At 52.0% G+C, this 18885-nt stretch overlaps 1 protein-coding gene across 12 annotated transcripts in view; it reads left to right on the forward strand.

Annotated features, from left to right (window-relative positions):
• Positions 1-17776, forward strand: part of CEP250 (centrosomal protein 250) — a 50031-nt gene extending 32255 nt beyond the window's left edge. For 9 of the 12 annotated variants that reach the window (XM_038572112.1, XM_038572110.1, XM_038572114.1 and 6 more), the window contains 13 exons: positions 717-860; positions 1461-1594; positions 2988-3126; positions 4029-4368; positions 5071-5192; positions 6098-6218; positions 7220-7341; positions 7797-10403; positions 13338-13430; positions 13634-13789; positions 14259-14360; positions 15368-15430; positions 17234-17776. In XM_038572112.1, coding sequence (XP_038428040.1) covers positions 717-860; positions 1461-1594; positions 2988-3126; positions 4029-4368; positions 5071-5192; positions 6098-6218; positions 7220-7341; positions 7797-10403; positions 13338-13430; positions 13634-13789; positions 14259-14360; positions 15368-15430; positions 17234-17497 — 4407 coding nt within the window. In that variant the 3' untranslated portion in view covers positions 17498-17776. Of the gene's footprint in view, positions 1-716; positions 861-1460; positions 1595-2987; positions 3127-4028; positions 4369-5070; positions 5193-6097; positions 6219-7219; positions 7342-7796; positions 10404-13198; positions 13431-13633; positions 13790-14258; positions 14361-15367; positions 15431-17233 lie in introns of those variants that run through there. The other 3 variants (XM_038572116.1, XM_038572120.1, XM_038572119.1) reach the window with 3 other exon arrangements.
• Positions 17777-18885: the final 1109 nt, after the last annotated feature.

The following is an 18885-nucleotide window of genomic DNA, read 5'->3' on the forward strand; positions in this document are numbered from 1 at the left end:
AGAGGGAGAAGCAGGCTCCCTGCTCAGCTGGGACCCTGCTAGATCCCAGGACCCTGAGATCATGACCTGAGCTGTCCAGGCACCCCTCGGTAAAGCCTTTTAAAAAAAAAGCCAGCTATTTGAAGAATAGTTTCAGCAAGGGAAATAGCCATCATAAAGGCAGTGAGAGACAGGGGCTTGAGGAGTGCCAGGACAGAAAGGAAGCCATGTGACTCCAGCATGATAGGGTCAGGGGCAAGTGGAGAGATAGACAGGAGCCCAGGAGCTCTTGGTCAGCCATGCTAGGAGCTTGGAATTTGTTCTAAGGGCAGTGGGAAACTGTTGGATGGTACTTTAAAAAATACTTTAGCTGCTTTGTGGAGGGGTATGTGTGTGTGTGCGCGCGCTCGTGCACATGCATGTGCACAAGTGGTGGTGACATGAAGTGGTTGTAGGGATACGCAATAGGAGCCTGCAGCAGCGGTCCGGGTGAGGGACTGCTACCAACTCAGGGGTGCTGACAGAGAAAGCCAGGGTGAGCCAGCACGCTTTGTGAGGGAGGAAAGGGAGCAGGAGGTAAGGGTTGAGGTGGCATGGTAAAAAGAGCGTGGATTGCTGGGTCCTGCCTCCGCTTTTGCCAACCCAATTGAAAAACCAGTATCTATATGACATAGATTGTAAGACATGGGCCCCAGTGGGAGCTTTCTTCTGTTCATTGTGGTCTTCTCCTTTTGCAGGAGACCACTCAGATCCTGCAGACCCAGCTCCGGGAGGCTCGGGGGGAGCTGGAGCAGGCAGCCCAGCAGAACAGAGATGACCTTGTTGCTGTCCAAGAAGAGTGCGGGGCCCTGCTGCAGGCGAAGATGGACCTGCAGAAGCGGGTGCCTCCTTCTCTCTCCCGGTCCTGTAGCCCTTCCCCAGCATAGCCTGGCTCTTCCCCTCCTTCTGCTTGGGAAGGAATGGAAAACAGAAGGGTGCTTACAACTGAACCTGTGCCCTTGGAGCCCTGAGATAGTCCTCTCTCCCTGTGGCAACCACAGAACTTAGATTTTCTCAGGCGGTTGTTCTTCCCACCCTCCCCCAGAGATCAGATATTTTAAAATATCATGTTGCTTTTCCTACTCTGATTGCTTTTCCTTTTCAGAATCGTTTATCAGTTGGTGTTCTCATTGTTTATTTTAAAAAAATATAATCACTACACACTTGCCTACCACTTATCACTTGGCCTTTGGGTGATTCTATTCAGCCAAGATTTTGATTTGTGCCTGCCTTTACACAGCAGATGTGAGGCTGGGAGACAGCGGTGAGGCTGAATGGTACTGGGGGAGGGGTGGTCAGAATAGTATGTAAGCATTGGCAGAAGCCCCCCGAGCATTGGAAATGGGCCAGTGACTGTGGCCTCGAAGGACCCTGGAGCCCTATGTGAGAAGCGTCTTCTTGCTGGCCCCGTGCCCTTGATCCTCATGCCATTATCTTTCCAGGTAGAAGAGTTGAAGTCTCAGCTGGTTTCCAGAGATGACTCCCGGAGGCTGGTGGAGCAGGAGGTTCAGGAGAAGCTGAGGGAGGCCCAGGAGTATAGCCGAATTCAGAAGGAGCTGGAGAGAGAGAAAGCCAGGTAGGCTTGATAGTCCACGGAGTAGCTTTTGCCTGTCCAGCCACTATGGTCACTGTGAGATGGACAGGCCTTTGCTCAGGCAACCTGGCATCTCATGTCTCTAGCCCTGGACTGTACAGGTAGCCATGTAGAGAGGATATGGTCCCTGTCTTCAAAGCTTTTACTTCAGGTAGTATACTTTGAGAAGACACATTAGTGATAAACAAGACAGCATGGCTCCTGCCTCAATAGAATATATGGTTTTGTGGGGAAGACGTGATTAAGTAATCACCCAGATAAGTCATTGCTGGTTACTTACATGGTGTGAAGGGAAGAAACAGGATGCTGAAGTAGAGGTAAAGGTGAGGATGTACTTTAGATTAAGGTTTTAGGGAAAGCCTTCCTCCCCTTAAAGGGGAGGGGAGGTTGCCTTTAAACCGATCACTGAAGATAAGCTGAAAACAGCCATGCAAAGGGGTGAGGGAAAGTTCTGTGGTAGGTTAGAAATCTCAGCGGCCTGGAGGCAGATCTATACTGAAGATCTTTGGGGATACCAGAAGCACTATATGACCAGAGCCTGGTGAACGAGGACAGGATACATGACCTGGGCAAGTCTGCATCGTTTGGGATTTGTGGGCCACGACCAGGAGTGTGTCATTTATTTTGGGTTTAGTAGGAAACCAAAGGAGGGTTTTAAGCAGAGAAATTGACATGGTCCCGTTTATGATGTATCAGAAGAGAGTGATGGCAGGAAACCTCAGGAGTGAGATACGGCCATCCAGGTGAAGTGCGGCGTGTCTCCTCAGTGACGTAGAAGTTTGAAGAGGGACAGATCCTCTTGTTGAAACAATCACAGGGAGCTAGACAGGGTTAGGAGGTGGATGCTGTTGTTTGCTGGAGAAATACTAAGGATGCACAAGGGTAGGGGTAGTGGGGAAGGGGAGGAGGGAAGGAGCTCAAGGGACATTGAGGGTGTTGGAGTTCATTATATGTCATCACCGATTGGACATAAGTGGGATGAAGGGAGAACTCTCTGATGTGGTCAGGGCCACCAAATTAGAGCATTAGGTGGATAAAGGTGCCATTCGCTGAGCTAGGGAGCAGGGTAGAGGGTGGCTGGGGAGAGGGGGGTGCAGAGGGGATGGGAAGAAATGGATATGTTGAATTTGTGGTATTACACAGGTATTTCTGGAATTTGCCAGAGAAGAAGAAACTGAAGCTAAAAGGTGATATCAGGTCCATGAAGTACCTAGGAGCACTCAGTGCTCAACAGATTCAAGCTTTTATTGTTATGCTGTAATTGTTCTCTCACGATTACTCTTTTAAGTATTAATGCTGCATTTAGCATAGTCAGATGTGAAAGGAGTTATTCATTCCCTAAGAAAATGACCTTAACCCTCTGGCCTCTCTGTAGCCTGATTCAGTCGCTGATGGAAAAGGAACAGAGACTCCTTGTTTTACAAGAAGCTGACTCTGTTCGACAACAGGAGCTGAGCTCCCTGCGCCAGGACATGCAGGAGTCCCAGGAAGGGCAGAAAGAGCTCAGCACCCAGGTACTTCCCATGCTGCCCGGGGCGCCATTCCTTGGTGGAGGCCTCCTCCTAGAGTGCGGAAGGCTGTTGTTCAGGATCATCTCATAAGAGGACGGTTCTCTTGTTCCATTGTACAAGGTGTGCTGGGACCTCAGCAGCCCTGGCAGGAGGTGCAAGTCAGAACTGGGCAGGCTGGGGGCTTGAGAACCTGACCCAGAGTTGAGAACAGAACCTGGTGCCCAAAGGGGTGGAGCTCACATAGGCCTAGTCCAAGCATGGGTACATCTAAGTGTGCTTGGTCAGCTTGGCAAGACACAGCAGTGGAACAGGTCATTAAACAGATCTGGGAGGCAGCAGCAAGAAAATTTCAGGATTCAGTCTGCTCATAACCCCAGACCTTGGACACAGAGGGAAAAACTAAGCCGGTCAGAGATAGAAAGTAGACCAGAGCAATGAAAGACCAGGTCCAGTCATTAGACAGTGCTGGATTTGCTCCCAGCAATCCTGCTTCTAGGTTACATGGACATTCGTTTCTTCATCCATCAGACAAGAATAACTCTTAGCCACTATAGAAATGTGTGGTGTCAGAACACAGTAGGCATTTTATAAATAGTAGTCATCATTATTGTGACTAGTCTTCTTTGGGCTGAGTGTCAGGGTTTCAGGCAGAGTTCTGATTGTAGCAGGGAGTTGGCATTGCTACCAGGGGAACTAGGGCCACAGCCCATTTGCATCACCTAGGCCCATGTGTCAGGAGTCAGTTGGTGGACAAACAGGTCAGATTGAGAGTAACACTCATTCCAGAGCCTTCCTTTCTGCTGGAGAGCTGATCAAGGCCCTGATCAAGGTGAGCATAGGCTGGGGAGGGTCTGATGAGAAGGTGTCCACTCCTGCTTAGAGTGATGACACTTCCTTCCTGGCAGGTGGAATTACTGAAGCAGGAGGTGAAGGAAAAGGAGGCTGACTTTCTGGCTCAGGAAGCACAACTGCTGGAGGAGCTGGAGACATCTCAAGTAACAGAGCAGCGGCTGCGAGCTTCTTTGCGGGCCCTGGAAGCCAAGGCAGCCCAAGTCCAGCTGCGACTGCGCAGCACAGAGAACCAGTTGGCAGCTCTGGTGGCAGAGCAGCAGCCGGGGCACCAGGCCCAGGCCCAGCTGGCCAGCCTCTGTTCTGTCCTGCAGCAGGCCTTGGGGTTTGCTTGTGAGAGCAGGCCTGAGCTGCGTGGCGGGGGAGACTCTGCTTCCCTCTGGGGCCCCGAGCCAGGTAAGCCGGCAACCCAAGGACTCAGTCCTTTGGCCAAAGCCAGGCCTGTTTCCCTTGGGGGGAGAAAGAAGGGGCCTCTGGTTCCTTAGGCAGTATTGCATCAAGGCTAAGGCCACAGACTCTGGAATTCAATCAGAGTCTAAACCCCTGCTCTGCCATTTGCTAGATGTGTACTTGGGCAAGTCACCTATCCTCTCTAAGCTTGATTTTTTTTTTTTTTTTTTTTTGAGAGAGAGAGAAAGAGAGCTTGTGCACACAAATGTGAGCTCACTCGTGTGCAAGCAGGGGAGGGGCAGAGGAAGAGGGAGAGAGAGTCTTAAACAGACTCCCCACAGAGCTCAGAGCCTGACATGGGGCTCGATCTCACAACCCTGAGACCATGACCTGAGCTTAACCAACTACACCACCCAGGCACCCCCATCTCAGGATTTTTCTAAGGGGTTAATACGATTACATAAGTAAAATAGGTCACACAGTTCCTGGCATTTACTAAATGCCTAACAAATGATAACTAGCATTATCTAGTGCCCACCATAGCTCCTGGCACATAGGAACACAGAAAGTTCACGACGAATGAACTGCTCGAAGGCGTTCTTTGGGGACAGGAGGGATCCGTAGGAAGGCCATGGCCAGATCTGGGGAGGTTTGGCTGTTTCTTTCATAGTGAAGCCAAGTGAGGATGTGTTTTCTCATTTTTTTCAGACCAGAATGGAACTGGGATCCTCCTTAAGAGAGGGCCCCTCCTGACAGCTCTGTCAGCTGAGGCAGTGGCATCTGCCCTCCAGAAACTTCACCAAGACCTATGGAAGACTCAGCAGGCCCGGGTATGATGCTATGCTCTCCTTCCTTGAACTCTTCACTCCCTGGCAGAGGACTCATGAAGCAGTTTGAGCTGTTTTATTCCCAAAATGAAGTTGGGATGAGTTCCACCCCAACACTCTCTACCTGGGCAAGGATGAGCATGGCATTTGGTTTCCTGGGCCTGGGTTTCACTAGCCAACTGAGGCAAACCATGCCTGCCTTGGGGTTGTGAGGAGGGTAGGGAGGGAGGGATCTGAGTGGGCTCTGAACTAGAAAAGCCTGGAGAAATGAGGGATATTGTTATGTATCATTTTCCCTTTAGCTCTGATTTATTTATGCTTGGTGCCAGTACCTCCAAGAAAAACCCGACAAAACTGGGGACCACTAAGATTTGAGGTTGCCATTTATAGATTGAACTAAATGTCCCGTAAATTCCACCTCTCAGTGAACCAATCATTCAATAAAAATTGAATGCCACCTATATGCCAGCCTTATGAGCTGATGGTATGGGAAGGAGAAAGACCAGGTTTCCACCCTCGAGAAGGCTGAGGAAGGAAACTGAATTCTAAAATAAGCAGAACTGATAGAATTAATCGGATCAATAACAGATGTAAATAGTGATAATAGGAGGAAGGGACAATTCATTCTTACTTGGGGAGGGTCACAGGGAAGGAAGAAGTGACCTTTGAGCTGAGCTTTGAAGTTGGAATTTGGGGGGAGAACTGACCCTGAGCTCAGCAGGGTCAGACAGGGATTCTAGGCTCCAGTCAGTTGGAGCAGAGCCTGTCATCACTCCAGAGAGCCACCTAGGAATAGATCCACAGGGCAGACCCCACAGAAGCTGAAGGGGAGGAGCGGGGTGCTTGGGTCCGGAGCTGGGGTAGTTTTGTGGAAGATGAGGAGCTTAACCTCACCCTACCTTTCCCAGGATGATCTGCGGGAACAGGCCCTGAAGCTGGAACAGCGTCTCACTGATACAGAGGCCGAGAAGAGTCAGGTCTGCACAGAATTGCAGGATTTGCAGAGACAACTCTCCCAGAACCAGGAAGGTGAGAAGCTCAAGGCAGGCAGGGAGGTTTGGAGGGAAGACAGAGGAGATGCCGAAGTCCAGAAGGGGCAGCTGCTCTTTACTGCTCGCTCACAACTGTGAGAAGCTACTTAGAGACCTTTCCAAAGGGGTGATGACTATTTTTCTGTTTCGAGGGCCATTCTGGAAGGAGGGAGACAGAGGAGGACAGAGTAGCTGAAGTGAGGGAAGTTCCTGGCTAGGCTCCTACTTTCTCTGTCCACAGATTTAAAAACTAGCTACCTAGGGCCAGGAATGTGAGAAGGTTATAAAATTCTGTCTTTTGTCATTTATCCACGGTAACTTTTGTCATTTCCAACTATGTCGTCAAAATTATTAACCTTTGACAGCCCAAGGATTATGGGCTTGTTTGGGAGATAGCAAAGTGTGAGGATCTAAGGAGAATGTCCCCCTACCGCAGCCAAGTGTATGGGTGGTGACTACTTGGAAAAAAAAAGAGAGGGAGGGTCTTGGGGGCCAAGGCTCCATTGTAGAAGAGAAGAGGACAGCTTGGGGAGGGAGTCTGGGCCTTGAAAATATCCCAGAGGGCTCCCTGAGAGCTGGGTTCTGGTGCATTTTTCAGAAATGAGGGGGCAGCCAATAGAGTAACACCAGTCCCTAGGAACCTCTGCAAATCATAGAACTGGAAACTAGAAAGGACCTCCAATGTCCTCTAGTTCACCCCTGCCTGGAACTCAGGGTTGGCGATCTCTACGTGATCAGGGTGAGGCAGTGTTGGGAGGATAGTCAGGCAAGTGCTGGCACTGGGCAGCAGACACAGATGCGAGCGCGGATGCTGCAAGGAGCCTAGACAACTAGGAACAGCTGGCAGATGGGTGACAGGTCTGCGAAATGATGTAATTCTCTCCTTCTTAGCCTTCTTCCCCTTTGATTCTGTTCCTCACCATCCTTCTGCCTCTATATCCCTCTTTTCCTCTACTCTTAACTCTGGGCCCTGCTCTTCCACCTTCTCTCTTCCCAAAGAGAAATCCAAGTGGGAAGGAAAACAGATCTCCCTGGAATCTGAGCTGACTGAACTGCATGGAACTGTGGCATCATTACAGAGTCGTCTACAGCAAGCAGAGCTGCAGGGACTAGAGGCCCAGGTGAGGTGGCCCTGATCTGGGGGAGGGGATTTCTTCAGGAGGAACCCTCGGGCCAGGCTCCAGACCACCTCGGCTTATGGTCATAACCCATCCATATGTCATGTCCAACGTCCTTCAGCAAAGGTCTATTTCCCTGGCTGTCTCCCTGTCCCTGAGGCCCGTTAGGAAGGCCCCGGTGAGTTTTTCTGAACTGAGGTAGAAATTTTTGTCCCTTGTCCCGAAAGACCAGAATCTGGGATGGCTCGTTTGTATCAGGCTTTCTTCTCTGGGCCTAACAGAGCCCTGGAATGTTGTGGGGATGATTTCTTATGGTATCAGCTTACCTGGAATGCACCAGTTCTTTTTGTTACTCCTTGACGGGGCTGTGCCACAGAGTAAGGAAACGGAGGGCCTGAGCTGGGGTGACAGTATCAAGGAAGCGTAGCCTAAGGCGATTTTTGCATCTTGTTTCCCAGAATGAGCGAAAGCTACTGCAGGCAGCCAAGGAGAGCCTGACAGCCCAGGTGGAACGTTTGCAGGTATCTGTGGCAGAAGCCAGGGCTCAGGCTGGTGCCACCAGGGCTCTGGAGGAGGACTTGAGAACTGCTCGCTCAGCCCTGAAACTCAAGAGTGAGGAAGCAGAGACCGAGCGTGAGCGGGCCCAGGCTCTGCAGGAGCAGGGCGAGCTGAAGGTGGCCCAAGGGAAGGCTCTGCAGGAGAATTTAGCTATCCTGGCTCAGACTCTATCCGAAAGAGAAGGGGAGGTGGAGGCTTTGCGGGGAAGTATTCAGGAACTGGAGAAACAACGGGAGATGCAAAAGGCTACTTTGGAAGCTCTGTCTCTGGACCTGAAGAAGAAGAGTGAAGAGGTAGATGTGCAACAAGAACAGATCCAGGAGCTGGAGAAGTGCAGGTCCCTTTTAGAAGATCTGCCTCTGGCCATGCAGGAACAAGAGCAGAGGCTGGTTGCACAGAGGGAGCAAATCCAAGAGCTCGAGAAGGATCGAGAGACCCAGAGGAACATCTTGGAGCATCAGCTTCTCGAACTTGAGAAGAAGGCCCAAATGATAGAGTCCCAGAAAGGAGAGATTCAGGACCTGAAGAAGCAGCTGGTTACTCTGGAATGCCTGGCTCTGGAACGAGAGGAAAACCATCACAAGATGGAGTGCCAACAGAAGGCAATCGAGGAGCTGGAGGGCCAGAGGGAAATGCAGAGAGTAGCTCTGACCCACCTCACACTGGACCTGGAAGAAAAGAGCCAGGAGCTGCAGGCCCAGAGCAGTCAGATCGACAAGCTGGAGAGCCATAGCACCCTTCTGGCGAAAGAGCTCCAGGACAAGGACCAGGAGCTGAAGTCCCAGCAAGAACAGATCGAGGAGCTGCAGAGGCAGAAGGAGCGTCTGGCTCAGGACCTAGAGAGGAGGGACCAGGACGTGGTGCTCCAGAGGGAAAGGATTCGGGTCCTAGAAGACCAGAGGACGCTGCAGACCAAGATCCTGCAGGAGGACCTGGGACAGATCAAGCTGTCCTTGAGAGAGCGAGGCCGGGAGCTGGCTTCCCAGAGGCCACCGATGCAGGAGCGGGCAGAGGAAGGGAAGGGCCAGAGTAAAGCCCAGCGCGGGAGCCTGGAGCACCTGAAGCTGATCCTGCGTGACAAGGAGAGGGAGGTAGAATGCCAGCAGGAACGCATCCAGGAACTGAAGGAGTATAAGGATCAGCTGGAGCAGCAGCTCCAGGGCCTACACAGGAAGGCAGGGGAGACTGGCCTCCTCCTGACTCAGCGAGAGCAGGAGATAGTGGTCCTGCAGCGGCATCTGCAGGAAGCCGCAGAACAGGGGGAGCTGAAAGAGCGGTCACTTCAGGGTCACCTGGAAGAGGCCCAGAGAGCCCTGGCCCAGAGGGACCAGGAGCTCGAGGCCCTGCAGCACCAACAGCAGCAGGCCCTGGGGCAGGAGGAGACTAGGAAGGAAGAGGCAAGCACCCTGCAGAGGGCTCTGGAGCAGGCCCACACGGCGCTGAAAGAGCGCCAGGGAGAGCTTGAGGACCACAAGGAGCATGTGCGAAGGCTCCAGGAGGAGCTGGCCGTGGAGGGACGGCGTGTGCAGGCCCTGGAGGAGGTGGTGGGTGACCTAAGGGCTGAGTCTCGGGAGCAGGAGGAGGCTTTGCTGGCCCTCCAGCAACAGGGTGCCGAGCGGGCACAGGAGCATGAGGCGGAGGTCGGGGGCCTGCGGGCCAGCCTCCTGCAGGCAGAGACTGCACTCAAGGAACGGGACCTGGCGCTGGAGGCCCTGCGAGCCGATGGCCGGGCCTCCCAGCTTCGGGAGGAGACAGCCCGGGACTGGGCCCAAGCTCTGCAGGAGGCCCTGAGCAAGGCCCAGGCTGCTGTGCAGGAGAAAGAGCAGCGGCTGCTGGGTCAAGCAGAGTTGAGCCGCAGCCTGGAGACCAGCACCGCCACTTTGCAGGCTGCCCTGGACTCTTGCCAGGCACAAGCCCGGCAGCTGGAGGAGGCTCTGAGGAGGCGAGAGGACGAGATCCAGGACCGGGACCTCCGGCACCAGGAGGCCGTGCAGCAGCTCCAGCGGGCACTTGCCCAGAGAGATGAAGAATTGAGCCATCAGAAGAGACAGGGGCAGCTGCTAGAGCAGTCTCTGGCCCGGAGGGCCCGAGAAGATGCCATCCAAGGGAAGCCAGGTCCGGAGCAGGAGAAAGAGGAAGAGATGAGAGGCCTTCGAGAAAGCCTAAGGGAGTTGCAGCTGACTCTAGCCCAAAAGGAAGAGGAGATCCTGGGGCTGAGGGAGGCCCAGCAAAGGAAGAATCTGGAGGACTCACTGCACAGCCACACAGCGCCCCCAGAGCCCTCTACAGACTTTGCCACCTTAGGGCCCAGGCTGCAGCAGGAGCTGGAGCGACTGCAGACAGCACTGAGGCTAACTGAGGCCAGGGAGATTGAGTGGAGGGAGAAGGCCCAGGACTTGGCACTGTCCCTGGCCCAGAGCAAGGCTAGCGTCAGCAGTTTGCAGGAGGCAGCCATGTTCCTACAGGCCTCTGTTCTGGAGCGGGACTTGGAACAGCAGAGGCTGCAGGTGAGTCACCCCATGAATCATAACAGCAGGGAGGGTGCAGAGCCCAGTTTGGCTGAGCTCAGGCGCTGCCCACCACCCTGGGCTTATGGCACCTCAGGGTGTGAGAGAGCGGAGATAAGTGGAATCCAGGGTAGTGTGCTAGTCTGGGGGGATATGGAGAAAGTAAGACAGCCACGGTTCCTGCCCTCGTAGAGCTTCTAATCAAGCAGATAAACAATTAGAATGCACTGTCAGGTTCTAATTAGATCCTCATTAGGGAAGATCAGTGTGCTCTTGAGCATGCAGAGGGCACTCAGCCAGCCGTTCCTAGTGGAAAATCCTGAAAGGCTTCCCAATAAAAGCAGGCTTTAAAATTAGATGAGAAGGGAACAGTAAGGAATTAGCCAAGCACAGGTGTGGGAGGAGCTTACTGGGGAAGAGGAAAAAGGAAGGAGAATGTGTAATGTCTGCATAGGGACTTCGGGCTGCCTGGGACACAGAGGGGCAGTTAGCAACAGAAGACAAGGCAGCAGGGTGCCATCATCGTTGAGGGCTTCTTTTTTTTTTTTTTTTTTTTTTTTTTTAAATTTTTTTTTTAATTTTTATTTATTTATGATAGTCACAGAGAGAGAGAGAGAGAGAGAGAGAGAGAGAGGCAGAGACACAGGCAGAGGGAGAAGCAGGCTCCATGCACCAGGAGCCCGATGTGGGATTCGATCCCGGATCTCCAGGATCGCTCCCTGGGCCAAAGGCAGGCGCCAAACCGCTGCGCCACCCAGGGATCCCTCGTTGAGGGCTTCTAAGTTGTGTCAAGGACCTGGCTGACCAGTGGGACCTGGATGAAGCATTTGGGACAGTGGAGGAGGGTGACACAATCCAATGTTTAGTCCAGAAAGTCACTCAGGCTACTGTGTGAAGCAACAGTAGATCTGGAGAACAACAAGGAGGCAGTCATTGAAGTCCCGGGACAGATGGTCACCTAAGACAGTAGGGGTGGATGGTGACACAGGGTGGGTATAGAAGCTCACAGGACTTCTGGCAGTTGACTGGCTAAGAGATGGGGAAGTAAAAAAAGGGCAGAAGAAAACCAAACCCTCAGGTTTCTGCTCAAAGGCAGGTTTCAGAAATGCTATGGAAGGCAGCAAGGTGAGGTGCCTGTGGGATGTACAGGGGATGACGTCCAGTGGGCAGGACTGTAAAGTGACCTGAAGTTGAAGGATGATGCTAGGGATAGAGACTTGGGGTCCACACCAGTTAGGGATAAGTGTACTCCTCTAGGTGGAATATTGAGTGAGAAGGGAAGTGGGCCTTAAGGTGTAGCATTCAACCTCAAGGTCAGGGGCCATGTCTTAGTCCCCTGGGCACCCCAGCACTGAGCATAAGGCCTGCACGGAGTAGGCAGTCAGGAAAGTGAAGTTGGCTATTGGTCATAGAGAGCCATTGTCTCTTTTGCCAAGAGGAACCCAGTCCAGTTTTCCCAGGAAATTGACTCTACATTGTGGGGCCTTGACCAGGGCTGAGCCCCAGAGAACCCCCTTTGTTATCTCATTTTTTTTTTTTTTTAAGATTTTATTTATTCATGAAGCCACAGAGAGGCAGAGGGAGAAGCAGGCTCCATGCAGGAAGCCCGATGTGGGACTCGATCCTGGGACTCCGGGATCATGCCCTGAGCCTCAGGCAAACGCTCAACCCAGGTGTCCCCCCTTCGTCATCTCAGACACAGTCATGCAGGGACTTACCTTCTGGGAGCGATATGCAGAGAAGGGGATCCATTGTGAACTTTGGAGTCAAGTTCCTGAGTTTGTAACACAGTCCTACAGCTTATGGGCTGTGTGACCCTAGATAAGTGCCTTTACTTCTCTGACTCTTGTTTTTCTCTTCAATAAAATAGGGAATGACAGTACTAGCCCCAAGGGTCATCTTGAGTATAAAATGAGATAATACATATAAAATGCATAGGAAGGAAGCATTCAATAAGTAAATTCCTTTCCTATTTCTAGGCTCATTCTTAAAGGCACAGAGAAAGTAAGGTATATCACTGGGCAGGAGGATTACTGAGCAGTACTGTAGGCCGGGTCAGAGTCCCCCTGCACTCCTCACCCCTCAAACACTCAAGAACATCTTTCAGATGCAGCCCTCCATCGCAATGCTGTCATTTTTTATCTTAAGCATTTTCCATGCCATGCGTTTTTATTCTTGCTTCCTTCCACAACAGCCCTGAGAAGTAGGAATTATTATCTTCAGTTTGTAGTTCAGAGAGGCCAGGTAACTTGTCCAAGGTCATATGGCCAGTTGATGACAGAATTAGATCTAGGGAGTCTGACTCTAGAATGCAGCCCGTTTATTGCTGAGATCTTCCCGTCTCTCAGACAACTTCCACCTGTGCACACGCACTTCCTATCTGTCTTCTTGACCATTAATACTTAGGAGACATACGGCACCTAGAAAATATCTAGTGCTGGGGTCCCCACTTATCAATAGGGATTTAACCTCAGGGTCTTGATCTACGCTTCATAGAGCTTTTCTTTTTCTTTTTCTTTTTCTTTTTCTTTTTCTTTTCTTTCTTTTTTTTTCACACAAATGAGCAAGTTGGGTTTTGGAGAGCACTCATACCAAGTCACAGAGCCCATAAGTGGTGCCATAATGCCCAACTGTGTGTGATCCCAGAGTCCATGTCTCAGTGCTCCAAGCTATTGCTTAGCTTATGGGAGATCTCAGACGAGCCAGGTTTTAGCCCTAGCCAACTGTGCATCTTTGAATAGACCCCTCTCTGCTTCTTTGCTTTATCCACCTGTAAAATAAAGATTCTTCACTAGAATAGTTCAGAAGAGGCTCCAGGAACAATAAGACTATAATCTATGAGAAAAGTAATCGGTTTTTATGAGGATGGAAGGCAGAGAAGGTCTCGATATGACGTTGTCAGGGGGTGATTTGCTCCACACCTTGATGTCCCAGGATGAGTTGGAGCTCACCAGACAGGCTCTGGAGAAGGAGCAGCTCCTGAGCTCTAGTTCAACCAGCAGAGCAGAACAGAGGCCCAGAGAAGAGGTAGGTGGACAGCTGGAAGAGGTGAGCTGGGGGCCTGGTGGGAACAGATGGCCAGGGGGAAGCTCCTTTCCAGGGGCTTCTTCCCCTCCTTTGGGAATTGGGTCCCTGAAGCTCAGCTCTGCCAGATTGATCCCTTTGCCCTCTATCTGATCCCCATCTGCCTAAGGGGCTGCCCAGGTGAGAGTAACAGGTCTGTCCTGCAGGTGTCAGAAGTCGAAGCTGAGCCTAGTCTTGGGCTGGAGGAGAGGCAGCTCTGGGGACAAAGGCTGGAGTACCTCCAGCAAGCAGTGGCACAGCTGGAGATTGACCGGAGCAGGCTGCAGCACCACAATGTCCAGCTGCGGGCCACCTTGGAGCAGGTAATCCATTTCTCTTGTCCTTAGCTCCCTCAACTGGAGTCCAGTGGGCAGGCGTCTCTACCTCCTGTGTAGCCCGCAGAGCAGAGCTGTAAGCTGTAGCCCCAGGGCCACATTCAGCCCTGCTGCCTGTTACTGAAAAGAAATTTTCATGGGAACACTACAATAGAGGAATTGAATAGTTGTGACAGAGATTTAATGGCCTGCAGAGTCTAGAATACTACAGAAAGCCTTCACTAAGCCTGCTCTGAAGGCCTGAGTGGCTGGCCCTACCTCTTCTGGCCCAGCAGCACATTTCTGCTCTCAGGCTGCCCTGGCCCATGTTCTCCTCATGCTGGGAGTTTAGCTTCTCATGATTGCTGTCGCCTGCTCACACCTACACCCACAGCCACACCAGCCTCCTCTCAAACAGGCAGTCCTGCTCCAGCCCCAGAGCCAAGCCAAGCCCTGACTTCTCAGCTGAATCTTGCAGGTGGAACGAGAGCGCAGGAAGCTGAAGAGGGAGTCCATGCGCGTGTCACGGACAGGCGGCCTGGAGGTTAAGGAAGCTGCGGCTTCGTCCCCCACACAGCAGGTGTGCCTCTTCTTATTGACTGCGGCCTCCAGAAAGCCCAAACCTGGCCCCCAGAAACAGTCCCCTGCAGTACATAGCCCAGGCTACCCTCTGGGGGGAGACAGCCATGATGCTAGCTGACCTGGAGAGCCCCTCCTGGCTGACTTCTACCCACCCAAGGCAGCTCAGTCTGTTCCTGACCCAGGAAAGCAGTCTATCCTCAGTAGGGATGGAGTCACAGCTTGCAGCCCTACCTTCTCAGGAACTCAGGAAGGCTTCCCTGGCGTGTAACCTACCTGCTGCCAGACCAGGGCCTCAGGCTCACCCAGGAGTGGGGCTCCTCGGGCTTCTGGTCAGAATCCCTGTATATGGGTTTCAAGTGGTGCTTGCCAGACCCTGATGTGCCCAGGAGCTTGATAGCAGCTTTGTGGGCCTCTTGGCTCTCCTCCCTGGTAGTACTGAATTTATGATTAGAGTCCATGGTATTTCCTGGGACTAGACTCGCTTTTTGGGGTAAGGAATTGGGGGAAGACTCCCCAGACCAGCACTCTTTTAGCAGAGTTATGCCCATCAATAAACAGTGCTGCAGCCTGATTGGGAGAGACTTCTTCTGGTGGCTGAGCATCTCCCAGCTGTTTGTTCCCATTCCTTTATGAAAGCTTCCCAAGGGCAGGCACCTCGCCTTACTTCATTTCTGCATCCCTAGCTCACAACCCAGGGCTGGCACAAAGCAGAGGCGAGGTATACTTCTGTAAATGAAAAGGTGACTCAAGCCAATGCCATCTGAGCCTGTTGGATATTCAGCATCATGTCTCCATGGGCATCATCCATTAGACTGGCTTGGCCCCTTGTGGACTTCCTTGCCCAAGGGCCATGGTGCCCCATGGAGTCCAGTGTGGATCCAGGCACATCTGGCCCACAGCACCTGCCTTGGCCCCCGAGATTGGGATGAGCTGCCTGAAAATGCCTACAGAACCCCCAGGGCGGGAGGGCCTATTCCGATAGGGAATGACATTTGTCCTCCATAGGATGGAAGGGGAGGACAGAAGGGCTCCTCAGATGACAAGCAGATGGCTGAACTGCAGAAAGAGGTATGTTCTGGAAGGATCAGCTTTCTAAGCCCCCTTTCCCCTCCCTTGAAATCCGGGGACAAGGCTTTGGTTAATTGCTGTGTGCTTGACCCCTTGTGGCCCTTCCAGCAGAGAGATGGGAGATAGTTCCTCAGAGAACTTCAGTCTGTATGGGAGGCAAGAAGAACCCAGTCCCAACTCAGCATCCCAGCTGTTTAGGGTAGGAGTGGGGAAGAAAGCGTGCTCCAGACCCCAGACCACCAGCTTCCTACTTAGGAAGGGAAAGGAGAAGGAAGAGGGCTGGGGGGCAGACAGAAGATTCTAGGAGGACAAACAAAAGCAAACATGAGCATCCTGGTCTCCTCCGCCCTCAAATACACCCATGCAAGCAGGGCTGTCACCAGCATACCAGGCACAGTAGCCTGGCACCAGCACCAAGATCCATACCTCATAGCTCAGTTGAAGCCACCGCATACAAGGAAGCTAGGATCAAGTGCCTTCTTGCCCCTTAGGCCTCACTTAAAATCCTGGCATTTTATTATAAGGTTTGCCCTGTCTTCCAAAGCCCAGGAGTAATAAGAACTATGGAATTTTTATTTCTGAGTCTGTTTCAGAAATTAATAGCACTACTGGCAGAGCCTGACTGTACAGCTACACTTAGCCATTAATTTGAATTCATAGGAAGCAGTCCCAAGTTGGGGCCCAGACTAGGGGGAGGCAAGGGAAGCATGTAGGGTGGAGAATTTAAGGGGATGCTCATTATCGACCTGGAGTCCCTCCCTAAATTGTACACTCCAGGAGTCTCTTGCCTCACCCTAGTCCTAGATCTCCCCTGAGCTCCCAGTAACCACCTCCTGGTAGTCTCCATGTACTCATCAGAGAAGGATTGTTATTATTTTTAAAGATTTTATTTATTTATTCATGAGAGACACAGAGAAGGAGAGGCAGAGACACAGGCAGGAGAAGCAGGCTCCACGCAGGGAGCCTGACACGGGACTTGATCCCAGGTCTCCGGTACCACGCCCTGGGCCGTAGGCGGCACCAAGCTGTTGACCCACCCAGGCTGCCCAGAGAAACAAGAATTAATCAGTGATTCTCAACCTCGGCTACACATTAGAATCACCTGAGGAGCTTTGAAAAAATACTGATGCCCAGGCCTCACCACAATCTAATTAAGTCAGAGTATTTATCAAAAGCTTCCAAAGGGGCACTGTAGAGCTTTCTGCAGGGCTTAAAATATTCTGTATCTTGATTGGGATAGTGGTTATACATGGGTATGAACATTATCAAACTCACCAAAATATACAGTTAAAATCCTCGCATTTTATTACATAAATGATCCATCAATGATGTACATGAGTATTTTGTTGTTGCTCTTGTTCTTTTTTTAAAAAAAATTTTTTAAATTTATTTATTTATGATAGTCACAGAGAGAGAGAGAGAGAGAGAGAGAGACAGGCAGAGACACAGGCAGAGGGAGAAGCAGGCTCCATGCACCGGGAGCCCGATGTGGGACTCGATCCCAGGTCTCCAGGATCGCGCCCTGGGCCAAAGGCAGGCGCCAAACCGCTGCGCCACCCAGAGATCCCGTTGCTCTTGTTCTTAAGGTCCCTATTCGAGTCTCCTATGCAGCCAAGGTTGAGAATCACTGGAATTCCCATGATTCCCAAGGACCCTTGCCCCAAATACCATAGTGCTGATCATGAGATTTGTGTGTGGTAGTTGATTCAGGTACTCCCTCACAAGAGCCCGGGGAGCAGAGCAGGAGGGCATGGGGCAGCTTTGGGGCACTTACCCTTTCCCTCTTGGTTTTCTGCCCCCCAGGTGGCCATGCTGCGGGGCCAGCTGGCCTTGGAGCGGAAGCAGAGGCAGGACTACATTGCTCGCTCGGTGCAGACTAGCCGTGAGCTAGCGGGCCTGCACCACAGCCTCTCCCACTCACTGCTGGCCGTGGCCCAGGCCCCTGAAGCCACTGTCCTGGAGGCCGAGACCCGCAAGCTGGACGAGTCCCTGACTCAAAGTCTGACATCCCCAGGGCCAGCTTTGCTGTGCCCCAGCCCCAGCACTATCCAGGCCATCTCCAGGTAGCAGCCACAGCCAGGGCAGGATCCGGGCCAACCTGGGGATACATGAACAGATGAATGGCTGTCATGGCCCAGAGAGAGGAAAGGAAACCCACAAGGCTGGGGAAGGCCCTGACTCACGTAGGAATGAGGCAAGCCACACCCACCTGTTACCGAGAGTCACTGGCAGGAGTTTTGCTCTGGCCCAGGGGCATCTACTGCCTCTTGTCTAGAATGTATTACCCCAGCACCTCACCTAATCTTTCTCCTCCCCTCCAACAATAAACCCCATGTCTCCACATTTGTTCTCTGCTGCTGGCTTCACTCGTGTCACTGGGCAACAGTAGCACATCAGGGCATCTGTGAAGGAAGAATTTGCTAAAGATTCCTGTCAGGTAGCATGAATTTGTCATCTGCCTGCATTCTGACAGAGAAGGCTTATGACCGATGCAACAAGACAAAGCCGCTATCCACGGGGAGCTGGAGTCCAGTTGACAAGAACACTTATCAATGAGTCACACAGACAGCTCTGTGTGCTGACTAGAAGTGTGTAGAAATTCTGGAGACTGAGGAAGGAAGGCATGAGCTGGCCCTTGAAGGATGGAGGAGTTGGGCGGGGTTGCTAAGCATGCTGGGAAGATCAGTCAGCCTGTGGCAAAGCATGCTGGGGCTCAGGTTGGATGCGTAGGGAGGGAAATTTATAGAGGGCCCTGGAATATAGATTTGAACTCATGGATAATGAGGAACCATCATATGTTCTTGACTTAAAATAACTTCTGGGGCTTCGAAAACATTGAGTTGACCTTAGGCTAGTCAGTTTCTGGAGTTCAAACACTCCATCTGGCCTCAGTCCCCTTCTGCTCTGGGTGAATGCCCTTGGCGTCCCTTCCTGGGCATACCAGCTGCGACCAGCTCTGGTCCCCTGTAGTCCAACTGTGTGTCAAGCCAGTAGAGAGGATGGCCAATGGCAGAATTTGTCACTTAGGGACTGACCCTGGTGGAGGCACCCTGGACTGAACCCCATTCGCCACCTTAAAACTTATTGTTGGCAACTTTCTCGAAGCCTAGAAGAACAATTTTCTTTAAAGAAGCTGGGCTTGGCCTTCCTCTGGCCCTTCAGGTGTAACCTGGAATTCCTTTTCCTAAGCCTGAGGATGGAGCTAAGGCCTAGTTAAGAATGTAGGGGTTTAAGAATAGCACCCGACTCCCGCAAACCTACTTACTCAGGGCCCAGGCCCCTTGTATTTCATCACATCACACAGAGCAGACAGGGGGCTGTTCACCACTGCGGAAGCTTTATTCCAAAAACTCATGGCTTGGGACTCAGCAACAGATGCTTAGTAAAACATCACAGTTTAGAAGCCCCCAGAACTAGGCCTGGGGCCCGAGAGATGCTAGACCCTAGTGAGGTTC

The sequence above is a fragment of the Canis lupus genome, chromosome 24 (assembly GCF_011100685.1).
Source record: "Canis lupus familiaris isolate Mischka breed German Shepherd chromosome 24, alternate assembly UU_Cfam_GSD_1.0, whole genome shotgun sequence".
Lineage (NCBI taxonomy): Eukaryota > Metazoa > Chordata > Mammalia > Carnivora > Canidae > Canis > Canis lupus.